At 34.7% G+C, this 13709-nt stretch overlaps 1 protein-coding gene and 1 long non-coding RNA gene across 4 annotated transcripts in view; one reads left to right on the plus strand and one right to left on the minus strand.

Annotated features, from left to right (window-relative positions):
- LOC102119175 (uncharacterized) overlaps positions 1–13709 on the plus strand; it is a 149629-nt gene that overhangs the window by 102093 nt on the left and 33827 nt on the right. The gene's annotated exons all lie outside the window — the stretch shown is intronic.
- The window catches only part of CABCOCO1 (ciliary associated calcium binding coiled-coil 1), a 105102-nt gene that overhangs the window by 36080 nt on the left and 55313 nt on the right, over positions 1–13709 (minus strand). Inside the window, exon 6 of one of the 3 annotated variants that reach the window (XM_045361141.3) lies at positions 7379–12977. The exons of the other annotated variants lie outside the window; for them this stretch is intronic. Within the exon in view, the coding sequence (XP_045217076.1) occupies positions 12966–12977 (12 nt within the window). The 3' untranslated portion in view covers positions 7379–12965. Of the gene's footprint in view, positions 1–7378; positions 12978–13709 lie in introns of those variants that run through there. 3 annotated transcript variants of the gene reach the window in all.

The raw sequence follows: 13709 nt of genomic DNA on the forward strand, positions 1-13709 counted from the left end.
ACTTTCCTACATAACCAGAAAACAGCTATTAAAATTAACTTAGATCTAACATTGCCATATGATCTCTCTACTGCAATAACATTTACCAGTTATCCCAATAATATTATTTATAAGTCCAATATCCAATTTAGGAGCATGTGTTGTATTTAAATATTCCTTTAGTCTCTTTCAATTTACAAGAGTTCTCAGTGTTTCCTTATTTTTCTTGACCTTGACATTTTTAAAGACCCTACAACAGTTACTTTTTAGGATCTTCCTCTTTGGGTTTGTCTGATGTTTCTTCATGATTTATGCATTTTTGACAGGAATATCACAGAATTCATGTTGTTTATCTCGATGCGGTATATGAGGAGGAAACTGATAATTTGCACTATTACTTACATTATGAATGTTTATTACTTAGATAAAATGGTATCTACCAAGTTTCTCAACTGTGAAATTAATTATTCAGTACATTATATTTATTACTTAAACAATTAATAATAATTTTATGGGAAAATACATTGGCACTCTTTAAATATTTGATTCCTTACCAAACTTACACCTACCAAGTTTAGCACTCTTTGATCATTCATTCCTAAATCGATTAGTGGGATGGTTACTAAATGACAATATTGTAACTGTATTGTTTCTTTTGGATTTATTAGTTGTCATTCTACTGATGCATCTTCCTTCCTCTTCATATATCTTTTTTTTTCATTCACCTATTTATAACTGTAGTGCTTCATGGATATGTATTTTACTCAAATAGTTACAATTTGTTCCTATCATAATTTACTTGGATGTTCACATTGGCTAGTAGGAGACCCTTCAAGCTGGATCCTGTGTCTTTTGGGCAAGATCCCATCATTCTTCTTCACTTTTTGTCATGATAACATATTCCAGCCCCATCTAATTTTTTCCTTTCCCAAACACAAAGTCAGACATTTCTTAAGAAGCCATAGTTTCTTTCATTGGACAACGGTATTTAGAAACCAAGAGCTGGGTGCTAAGAGTGCTCATTGTTTTGTTTTGGATGGCGTATTTTACTTTTAGTGGTGAGAATGCAACGTGAGATCTATCCCTTTAACAAATTTTTAAGTCTACAATACATCATTATTGACTGTAGGCACAATGTTGTGCAGGAGATCTCTAGAGCTTATTCATTTTACTTGACTGAAACCTTATGTCCATTAATCAGTAACTCCCCATTTTCCTCTCCCTGCTGGCCTCTATTTTAGATAACTGATATAAACGAAATCATACAGAATTTGCCCTTCTGGAACTGGCTTATTTCACTTAGCACTATGTCCTCAAGGTTTATCCATGCTGTCCATATTGCAGAAGTGTCTTCTTTTTAAAGGCTGAATAATGTTCCATTGTATGTATACACCACATTTTAAAATCCATTATCTGTTGATGGGCATTTAGGGTTTTCCACATCTTCACTACTGTGAATAGTACTGTGGTGAACATAGGAGTGCTAACATCTCTTTGGGATCTTGATTTAAATTCTTTTTGATAAATACTAAGAAGTGTGATTGCTGGATCATATATGGCAGTTATATTTTTAATTTTTGAGGAACCTCCATACGGTTTTCCATAGTGGCTAGAAATTTTGCATTCCCACCAAAAGTGTACAAGTGTACCAATTTCTCCACATCTTCACCTTGTCTTTTGTTTGTTTTTGATAATAGCCATCCTGACGAGTGTGTGGTTTTAATTCGCATTTCCCTGATGACTGGTGACATCGAGCATTTTTTTCCCATATACCTGTTGGCTATTTGTCTGTCTTCCTTGGAGAAATGTCTTAAACTGGATTTACGATTCAATGAAAGCACAACAACAGCTACTAGAAAATGAAATAGTACATCGTATATAATCATAGATAATAGTAATCAGAATCTCAAAGTAAATCATAATCCTTAAGTTTGCTAAGTTTGCTCATTGCTAATGAGGTATCATTGATCCAGCCCTCTTAGAAGACAAAATTAGAAAAAATATTATATTATGTCTTATTATACCTATCTGTCTATTTGTCTTAAAACCCTTAGTTCACACTGATACGTCCAACACCACATGGTTTATTCTAGTCTTCCCCCTTACCACAGATATAACTCCCTTCTACAGTCACAAAGCTCATTGTTTTTGATATATTTACTTATTTGCCCAGTTCCCCCCATACGTAACCACATTTCAAAGCCGTGCTATGACAATCTTGACTGTAGACATGCGCTGCCATTACCCTCTCTCCAGTATCCTGGCCATGACTTCAAGAAGGAGAATGGAAATGGGATGAAGAAAGGAGGAAGAAGGAAAGGCTTAGAAAACTTGCCTCTGGCTATAGCAGTCTCCTATACTACTGCCGGTTGTGTTGACTCAAAGGTGGCCTGTGGATGGATAAGCTCCATCTAGCTAGCCTCCTTCTGGTTGTGCTGGCAGAAGCTTAGCTTGGTCAAAATTTCTGAAAATTCAAATTCTGAAGTAATCTTTTGGGATCTATTTAATATTAATTGAAACACTCAAATTGCGTATGTATGTGTATTTTTAAAACTTGTAATTCCTTGTACTCTCAAGGATTCAATACATTTTTCACCTTTAAGGAAGTTATAAATGTGAAGAGATAATACAAATTATTATATCTTTGTAATTGACAAGAAGAATTCTATTGAATTCACTTATGAGGATTGATATGTTTTTGCCCAGAGATCTACAGGGGCTGGGTGATATTTGGTGCTGCTTTGCAAAGACTGACAGGCCAATTGTAATGCTGGCAGGTCTGTCTCCACAATTCCATATTTCAGGAAAGGTATTTTGTTACCGAATATCACAGAACTGACATGTCAAGTGTTAAAGGCCTTGTACATAAACGTAGGTAAGAACTAACTTTGTATATTTAAGGGAAAAACAAACAAAAAAGTAGAAAAACCAACAATACACAAGAAGACTTACAGATCTAGAAGAAGCTAAAGAAATCAGAAAGAAAGATAAAAAAATCAGAAAAATATAATACCCATATCTTTATATGTTTTCAAACGCATGTTGAAACAAAGGTTCAAAAATGGGTTTAGTCCTTTGAAATTACAGTCTAAAAATACTGATGTGTGTAACCCACAGGTTTTAAGGATCTAGAAATAAAATTTAAAACCAATTCTGTAACAGATGCTAATGTAAATGATGCTTACAGGCATTGATAAAACACTTTGCCTTCCTTCTACTAACATATTCCATAATTATACTGTGACTTAAATAGTTTATATATAGAGGGACGAATGTGGAACAGGAGAAAAGTATTCATACATTAGCATTCAGAGTAAGTAATTCAAACATCTAATTGTTCCAGCTCAAGGAATATTTAAAAATATTATCAGTTAGGTGTTCAAAATTATTTTGGTCTATTTTGTATTGAGTCATGCTGACAATTTGCAAAATTATAAAATGTTCCCAATCAACATAAATACATGCTACAGAAAATACAGAAAAGGAATAGAATGACAATTATCAGGAAAATATTTCTGCTTTTCTTTTATCCTAGAAACATGCAAAAATCTTTCTTTTTCCTTAACCAAGCTTCTGCTATTTGAAGACAGTTATGGATGAAAACAGACATTTCTAGTTTTTTCTCCTTTTACAGGAGAGAAATTCTGTGTATAAGGGGTTTGATTATACATTCTTTGAACTCTAGAGCTCTTTCAGATGCATTTTAATTAACTTGAAACAATTTAAATCTTTCTTCAATATTCTGAGAATATCAGTGAAAATCTTATTAATGTAAAACTATTCTTGAGATTTATGAAATGAACAATTTATACATCTTTCTCTTTGTAACTAGATAAATTTGAAATTCTTAGATAATTGAAAATTCCAGTTTTATTAGTGTAGGTATAGAGATTATGATGGATTTTTTTGGTTGTAGAGTATAATTGGTTCAATTCAATAAGCATTTACTGAGTACTTCCCTATGTTAAGATCTATGGGAGTCTAAAAAATAAGAAATAATCCTACCTTCAAGAAGTTTATAATCTAATAGAAGGTGATAGCTCTAAGATCACATTTTATCTCTTATTATTATAATTTTGTGTGTGTATGTGTGGCAGGGTCTTACTGTGTCGCCCAGACTGGAGTGCAATGGCACAATCTCGGCTCACTGCAACGTAGGCCTCTCAGGCTCAAGCAATTCTTGTGCCTCAGCCTCCATAGTAGCTGGGATTACAGGTGTGCACCACCACACTTGGTACCTTTGTTTTTTTTTTTTTTTTTTTTTTTTTTTTGTAGGGACGGGGTTTTGCCATGTTGGCCAGGCTGGTCTCCAACGCCTGACCTCAGGTGATCCATCTGCCCCCAGCCTCCCAAAGTGCTGGGATTACAGGAGTGAGCCACTGCACCTGGCCTTATTATTATAATTTGTACAAGTGCCATAAATGAAGGCTGTAGGAGTAAAAAGGAGGTCATCCAGTTCTGGGCCATCATATATGATTCCATGAATAATAATATTTTCTAACTATTATGAATGCACAAAGTAACCCCTCTTACAACATTTTCCCCACCAGATAAAGGGGCTTTATTGCTTTTTATTCATAAAAATAAACAGAATCATTGTAAAAGAGTTCAAGCAATACAAATAGTAAAAATATTTTTAGAAAACAAAATCACTCCAAATCCCATTGTAAATAATTAAACATTTTCCCAGATATTTTGCACTGTAATCAAGTAAAAATATAGCCCACATGTTTTATATTGTGACACTTAATATTATATATGTACTTATTTTAATAAATAAGATACCATGATACAGGTATTTTGTAATTTTGTTGTCAATCGCCTGTGGAAATGCACAAGCTCATAATTTTTAATCGGTATGTAGCCTTATGTTGGATGTATGTACAAATGTGTGCTTAATCAATTTCTTATTGAGGAACGCTATTTTCCAAATTTTCATGATTGTCATAAATAACACTAGAACAGAAGTCTTCATGGACATATTGTTACACATATTGAATTATCTTCTTGGAACAAAGCTTTGAAATTAAAATTGCTGTGTCAAGGGGTATGCCTTCCTAAAATTTTGATAGATTTTTAAAAATTGCACTGTAGTGGAGTCCCAATTTAAGATTCCACAAACAGTATGAGAGTTTCTCTCACACAGGGATAACATACAAAGTTGCCAATCTGATATAGAAGGGATAGTGTCCTACTATCTTGTTTGTATCCCTTTTACTATTAGCAAGCCTGAATATGTTTTTCATATATTAGGGGACATTTTCTTCTTTTAGGAAATACCTGTTCATGTTGTTTGTTTTGCTGTTGTGGTGTTTTCCTTTCTCTTATTGATATATAAGATGCTGATGATATTAACCCTTTAACATGTGTTACAAATAGTATTTCTTTTTTAAAAAAGTTCAAACTTGTTTTTGGTGCCTGATTCAATTAAAAATATAATTTTGATATTTTACAATTATCCATCGTTTCCTTTGTGGCTTATGAGACATTTTCAAAGGACTTCCCATCCAAAACTATAAACAAATTATGAATGTTCACTTATATAAAATCTACTTCTGGTATCTAATTTTTAGATATGGGAGTGTTTTCCCGTTTTCCATATTTCAATCATTAATTTCAATGCCATGTTTATCAGATATTAAGATAAAGAAAAGGCTCACAGCTATTTCTAAACTCTTTATTGTGCTACAGTGATCTGTTGGTCTTTTCCATATCCTGTATAATTGTATATGGTATAGTCAGCTTTTCTTTATTACATCATATGTTTATTTCTCCAGATGAAAGAATAATTTTGCAATATTCTCTATTCTCAGTCTACATATCCTGAATGGGTATACTCCAGTCAAAAATTTTGTTAGAAAAAAAAAAAATTTTGTTAGAGTTTTGATTGGCATCGCATTGGATTTAAACATTAAGAAAGGGCTTGAATTTGTATAATATTGAGTATTTCTATCGATGAAGAACGTATGCTTCTTCTGTTAAGGTCTTCCTTTAGTTTTTTCAGGAAAGTTTATAGTTTGATCATTTGGGTCATTCTTTTGGGATTTTCATAGCTATCTAAAACTTTTCTTACTTTTGTGAATGGACTTTTTACTCTGCTATATTTTCTAATTATATTGCTTAAACATAAAAATGCTACTGACTTTTGTGTTTTGGTTTTTAAAGCCAGCATACTGAATGCTACTTTTTTTTTTTCCTCAGAATTTTCAATTGATTCTCTGGGCTTTTTCAGATAAATAGTTATACAGTTTAAAGGTCATCACAATTTTACCTTCTTTCCAGTAGTAATACTTTTTTTGCCATGATCAGTTGTGTTCCCTCCAGCCTCAATTTATATGTTGAAACCTTAACCTCCAATGTTACTGCATTTAGCATAAGGAAGTAATCAAGGTTAAATGAGGTCCTAAGGGTGGGGTCCTGATCTGACAGAGTTAGTGTCCTTATTAAAAGAGACACTGGAGAGCTGGCTCTTCCTCTTTGCCCTGAGAGGACACAGTGAGAAGGTGGCCATCTGCAAACCAAAAAGAGACCCCTCACCAAAAGCTAAGCATGATGGCCCCTGGTCTTGGGCTTCCAGACTCCAGAACTGTGAGAAAACAAATTTCTATTGTTTCCATCACCTAGCCTGTGGTGCTTGGCTACGGCAATCTGAGCACATGAATACCCTGCCTATTTCCATCTCTTATTACATTGACTAGTAAAAGCCAGTCATGTAAATGTTAAATAATGTAGGACCTTGTCTTAGCATCATTTTTAATGGGATTGCTTCTAGTATTTCATATTTTCACTTTTGATTTGGGGACTGTATACTATAAAAATATTAAATATCCTTATATTCGTATTTTAGTAAAAGCCCCTATCAGTAATGTGTGAGAATATTAAATTGTATCAAGTGTTTTTTAGTGTTTATCAAGAAGATATCAAAATTATAAAGTTTTTTCTTCTTGTCCACCAAGTGGTGACTTATGTCAAGGAGCCATCCTTGCCGTCCTGCAATAACTCCACTTGATCATGATGTGTTATTCTTTTAAAGTGTTGCCGAATTCTACTTGCCAACATTTTAATTAGGTCATTTGTACCAATATTCAGAAGTGAATTGTTTGTAATTTGCCCTTTTAGAGTACTTTTGACAGGATTTGAATCATTATTTTTCATTTATAAAAAATGTGAGCAGGTTTTCTACTTTCTCTAGCCTTGTTAAATACGTGTCAATTATCAATTATTTGAAGGTTTAAAAATTCCCCTTTGAAGACTTCTTTGTTTTCAGTTTTTCTCCCATAGGTATTGGTTGATGAAGGCTTTCAATACAATCTAGTGTCTATTTTGATAATTTTTACTTCTCTTTCAACCACATTTCTTTGTGGTGATCTATGGCCATTGCTGCTTTCTAATTTATGTATTTTTTGTATTGGTGTTTATCCTTTAATTTTCTTTTTAAAATTTAAACTAGCTAGTATTTTACCTAGTTTTTTTTTTTTAGAAGAAGCAATTCTTGAATTTATGAGTTCTACCACTTTTCTTTAAAAAGTTCATTTATTTCCGCTTTGATCATTAATGACTTTCTTCTGATTTCATTGCTGTTAATGTTTTTTTAATAAACTCTTGAGTAAATGCTTTATTAATTTTTGTACTGTTTCACACTAAAACAATTTTAGGGGCCTGAGTACAGCTCTGGTTATGTGTCATAGGTTTGGCAATTAATTTGTAGATTGTTATTTTTCTAGCAATTTTCATTTAGATTTCCTTTTTGGCTAAGAGTTGTTCCAGTAAATTTAAAAATTTGCAACAGCTGTTGTATTGTTTCTTTATACATTTGTTTTGCATTCCTAACATTAAAGCATCATTGTCAGACAGTTCATTATCTACTATTTCTAATATAGGAATTTATTGAGGTTTATTTTGTGGACAAAATATTACATTTAAAAATTTGTGATGGCTGCTTAAAATAATGTTTTCTCCAAAGGTAAAAAGAGGAAATATACATATGGTTTGTGTGTATGTATGTGTCACATGTTAATGCCCACCAGAGACCATTCACCACAGAAGAACTAAACAAACAAGTATACAAAGTGACTCATCCAATTGACAACAAATATCTTTGGCCATCAGCCTTTTTCAGGGCTGTCATGATGGGCACATGGCTGAGCATTTTGACCCTCTGTGGAAGATTTTTATAGATAATTCTTAGGTCAGAGCTCCCCAGTGGACTGGCTAAGGTTTTCTAGTTCATTGTCTGCATAATTACACGTTCAACATCTTTCTCTGTCCGATCCTGCTTCTTCCCCCTTCTCTTCACAGGTGTTGATTCCTAATAAAGATTTTGCACGCAAAATCTGTCGCAGCACTGGATAATGGGAAACCTGGCTTGTGACACTGAATTCTATGGAGTGCATCACTCGTCAGTCTTCTGCTTCCAGCTGGATTTGGTGAAAGGGAGCCACAAGCAGCAAGTAAAATGGTGGGAGGAAAGAGAAGTCAGGGTATTGTTGCCCCACATCCGACTGCTTCATCATGGCTGTGGCCTATGCTGTACTCTGTGACTTCAGTTCCTCTTTTGTGGCTCCTCTTCCACGATTCCATCCCTTATTAGACTCTATTATGCATTGCCCTTCCCTTTCCTCTTCAGGCTGAGGAAAGGTTAGATTTGCTGCTACAAAATTACTCCCAAATATCAATGACTTACAACTATTGTTTGTGGTACATATCCATCACAGGTTGGTTGTGGTGCTTCTTCCTGATGTCTAGCTAGGGATTCACGTGATGGAGAAGCACAAACAAGCTTCAGAAGCTTCTTCCCATCTGTTTCATGACATTTCAGCTCACATTTTATTCAGGTAAATAGGCAAATCTAACTTTAAGTGGGGCAGGGAAGTATAAGCCTTCCCCAGAAAAAGCAGAGGTGGGGCCGGGCGTGGTGGCTCACGCCGGCAATCCCAGCACTTTGGGAGGCAGAGGCGGGCGGATCATGAGGTCAGGAGATCGAGACCATCCTGGCTAACATGGTGAAACCCCACCTCTACTAAAAATACAAAAAATTAGCCGGGTGTGGTGGCGGGCACCTGTAGTCCCAGCTACTCAGGAGGCTGAGACACCATTGCACTCCAGCCTGGGTGACAGAGCGAGACTCCGTCTCAAAAAAAAAAAAAAAAAAAAAAAAAAAAAAAAAAGGCAGAGGTGGGTGACCAGCAATACAATCTAACAGAAATATTATGCTTTCCTACTACTGCTTGTACATGGGTGCCTACCAGCCCATGGAGGTTCACTACTATATAAAGAGACCGTTCTTTAAGTCTTTTTGAAGATGCTGTTTCATGCCCAGAATCCTGGTAGATACGTGGTATTCTCTGAAGGTTTTGTCCTCATTACCACCTCCCCCCCGACCATATGATGTAGTGTTTCTTTCAAGAATTAGAAACATTATACTGTTTTACACTAATTAGTTGTTTGGCCTTAATTTTATGTTCAACCGAATTTAATAATCACCTGCCATTTCTCATCCTGTGACTTTCCCATTCCTGTCGTTTTTATTTGGATTAATCTGTATATTGGCTAGATTGTGACAAGTAGATATTTTTAGAAATGCTAGCTGGATATGTGGGAGATATACTTCCTCGGACTTTGTAAATTTGAGATCATTTCCTATCATCTGGACATTTAAATGCCAATTTGACTAAGTTTGTAATTCGAATCTCTTTTCTTTGAAAATCCTGTTGATATTGTTCCACAGTTTTTTTTGCATGTAAAGCTGCTAACATGAATTTGTAAGTCAGTGTTTTTTTATTTTTATTTTTTATTTTTTACCTCTTCCTTTGTTGGTGACGCATTTTTATTGCTTGCATGCTTAAAAAAATCACTGAGGTTCAATTGTAAGACGACATCTCAGAGTGTGTCATTTATCTTTTTCTTTTAGAACAGTGGCTCCTTTTGTTCTTCAGATCCTGTGTGTTTCTTCTTTGCCGAAATGTTATTTCAATGATGTCTTTGAATGATTTCTTATTCCATTCGTTCTACTGTTTCCTTCAGAGACAGCAGTCCGATGCATGTTGAATGGCTCTCTGGCAATCCTTGTTTCTATGTCTATTCCCTCACAGTTTTTGTGTGATTTTCTTTGCTTTCTTCTTTGTCTATTTTTTCTTTTGAGATGGAGTCTCACTCTGTCGCCCAGGCTGGAGGGCAGCGGTGCGATCTCGGCTCATTGAAACCTCTGACTCCTCGGTTCAAGTGATTCTCCTGCTTCAATCTCCAGAGTAGCTGGGATTACAGGCACCCGCCACTACACCCAGCTAATTTTTTGTGTTTTTAGTAGAGACAGGGTTTTACCATGTTGGCCAGGCTGGTCTCGAACTCCTGACCTCAGGTGATCCACCCGCCTTGGCCTCCCAAAGTGGTGGGTTTACAGGCATGAGCCACTGCGCCTGGCCCGATGACACCACTCTTAATTAAAAGAACAGGTCAAACATAACAAGATGCTGTTTTGAAAAGTCATTTCTCATCTTGCTCATCAGCAGTGCAAGTGTAGACCCTATGCTGAGTATTTTCTGTGTTTTTCAAAGCTAAGCAAAAAAATGTGTGTGTGTGGAGGGTGTGGGGGTATCTAGATTTTTTTTAAATCATGTGTAACCTGTAACTATATTGTGTTCATAAACTGGAGAGGTTAAGTTAAACTAGCATATCAGTGTCTACTCTCAATATTGTCTAACTAATATTTACCTAATAATTGCTCTTTGGAGTTTATAAAGTAGGCCTAGCCTTTCTTAGTTTAAGTTGGAAATCAAACAAAGCAGTTTTGTAACCATGCCCTTATGTCATTACCTTTCCAAGAAGTCCATTATAACTTTCATAATTTGTTTTTCTAAGACTCAAGAAAGCAATAATCAAACTAAATGTTTGTTTTCAGATACAGGAAGCAGGGCCTTATTAATACCTTCCTGAAACTCTGAGGCATTCAGAAGCAAATGATATATTGGAATTATTTTATTCCATTAGTAAATGTACCCAAAAAGTGATTTATGCAGCCTAATGACTTTCTGTAAAATTAACAAAGTGTTTTCAAAGCATGTTTATAAAATAAAAAGTAATTGATGAAAGCTTTTCATTTGACAATTTTACTGGATTTTTTATTATGAATTGGAAATCAATTTCTAAGCACCTAGAAGATATAGGTATTGGGTAGAAATGAACACCTTCTTGTGAGAAATATGTCCCCTCAGTTTAATCATACTTATTTATATAATAGAGTGATAAGCTGTTAGATATGGTAAAATAATAGATACATTAATACCTTTCATTAGATAAACTTAAGGCGACTTTTCATAATGAATTGGTAAATATTTTATTTTAAACTTAATTGCTTGAACTTTTTCCAGTGAACTGTCTACTTTGTAGACAAGGACAAAGACCAAAATGACAACTTGATTGGTTGGCTTGGCCCCTTGCAGTCCTAATCTGCCTCCTAACCCCTACTTAGGAAATTAAAACACAAACACACATGCATATAAACACACCCAAATTCTGACCTTTGCTGTATGTTTAAAGAATAATATCTTTATGGAAAATTATGCATATGCAAAATTATTCATACCTTTTTAAAACAAACTGTGGTTGCTTTTTACAAACAATTCATAACTATTTTAATTTACACTTAGTTGATTGAGCATTTTCCAGTGAATTGACTACTTTTTGGACTGAAACAAACAGCTTGATTGGTTGTCATGACACCATAGCCCTAATCTGCCTCCTGACCCTGACTTTGGAAATTAAAACACCTACACACATCATAATGTTCATGGACACGAATACACACCCAAACTCTGACCTTTGCTTCGTGTCAAAAATAATAATCTCTTTATGGAAAATCATACTGATTTTATGGAAAACAAGTAGGAAGATTTCATTCCAACTACGCTTTGGGAGGAACTTTCCTATGTTAAAACTCAGTAAAGGTCCCGTTAGTACATTAAATACTCTCACAGTCAGGGATGAAAATGGCCTCAGGTTGTTTTTACTGTACTCAGCCTGAACCACACTGATCAGCATCCATTCAGAGCTTGTCATAATCTACCTTACCCATTAGATTCTATTTTCCAATAATCTTAAATACATAACCCTGCTCAAGATGAGTCATCTCTTCCCTGCTATTGGGTTAAAACATTACAATCATTCTTGCCTCTATGCCCTTGCTTGTGCAGTTACTAATTTTCACCTTCTCAAATCTGGAATATTCTTTGCTAACCTTTCTAAATTCTGCCCTTCTCTGAAAGCCCACCTCAATTCCCAATGCTTCCAACAAAAATTTATTTTGCTGTTATATTCCAAAGTGATTCCTCCCTTTCCTGACCTCTATCTTGTTTTTTAAACTAAAGCTTTCCTGTTAATTTCCTAAATATTTAATTCTATCTTTTCAAATAGATTGCATAATTCTCTGATGTCGGGTACCATATTATACTCCTTTTCCATTTTTCCACCATTATAAAGCATAGTACTGAACAGGCAATACCTTTTGGTTGTTAAATAAAAGTATCAGAAATTTTTTTAATTTTGTCTCATTGTAGTTGTGGATCTCCAGGTACAGCACCAGTTTTAAAAACTAAGTCATTATTAGGCTTTTCTTTTCCTGGCAGTTAAAGATGTTAACATTATATTAAAAGTGAAGGTAATTTGAAGACCTCAAAGTTCCAATCGCCAGAAAATTGATGTATTTATTTTCAAAAATAAGAATTCATAAAATAGTACTCCATTAAATATGGAAAGAATAGATTAAGTCATAGGAAAAGTGCCCTTTATTCCAAAGTTCTTTCCTGTGTGTGTTCTTAGAAGCCAGCTTCCCTCACCATGTAGCCAACTTATGTCAGAATTTCAGATGTTTTGGAGCTCTTCAGGTCTATAGGATATTTTTTTTCTGCATCTTTTGTTTCCTTTGTTTTGCATTCCTTGGTAATTTTTTCCTTTTCTTCGAAACTTTGCAGGATGTTAGGAGGATGAAGTCTTTAGAAACGTGCCTGACACATAGTTAAGAATTCAGTAAGTGTTCGCCGTTACACTATTTTCTTTTTCTTTTATTCTCCCCAACGTAAGTCAGGTAAAATACACACAACTATTATTCAGCTTCACTTTACCTATCTGTATTTAAAAATATATGATTAGTATACAGAAGAAAGTTACAAGCCAAACAATCTCAGACATACCTAGTATTGACCTATTAGAAAGTTTGGATTTTATTACAATCTTCACTTATTAAATGTTTATCAAGCATCTCATATTTGCAAAGCAGTTTGAGAGAGGTATTATTCAGAAATGAACCTTGACAATTTGCTACAATATGAGTTTCTTATTTCAGTAACTAGAAATAAATGTTATTTAAAATGTAGAGGAGATAAGACTCATATAAATAATTCAAGATTGGAAGTTAAAAGTGCCCCAAGAAAGGTAGAGATAAAAATGAGAGTTCACAGGGGAAAATGGAAGAGCTATTTTCAGTTTAGGGGTTAATAATTCATACGAGAGAGGATTTGAAATGAACTTTGGTGATAGAGCTGGTTTTGGACAAGCATAAATTTGAGAGAGGTGGGAAGATGTGATGAATTGTGGGTGCCTGCTAATTCCCTGTCACTCCCCCCATTGAAAGGTGGGGTTTATTTCTGCTCCCCTTGCGCCCTAGCTGACTCTGTGACTGCTTCAACCAAAGCAACAAGACTGAAGGGACACTGTGCCAGTTCTGGGCCTGACTTCCA

The sequence above is a fragment of the Macaca fascicularis genome, chromosome 9 (assembly GCF_037993035.2).
Source record: "Macaca fascicularis isolate 582-1 chromosome 9, T2T-MFA8v1.1".
In the NCBI taxonomy this organism is placed as follows: Eukaryota; Metazoa; Chordata; class Mammalia; order Primates; family Cercopithecidae; genus Macaca; species Macaca fascicularis.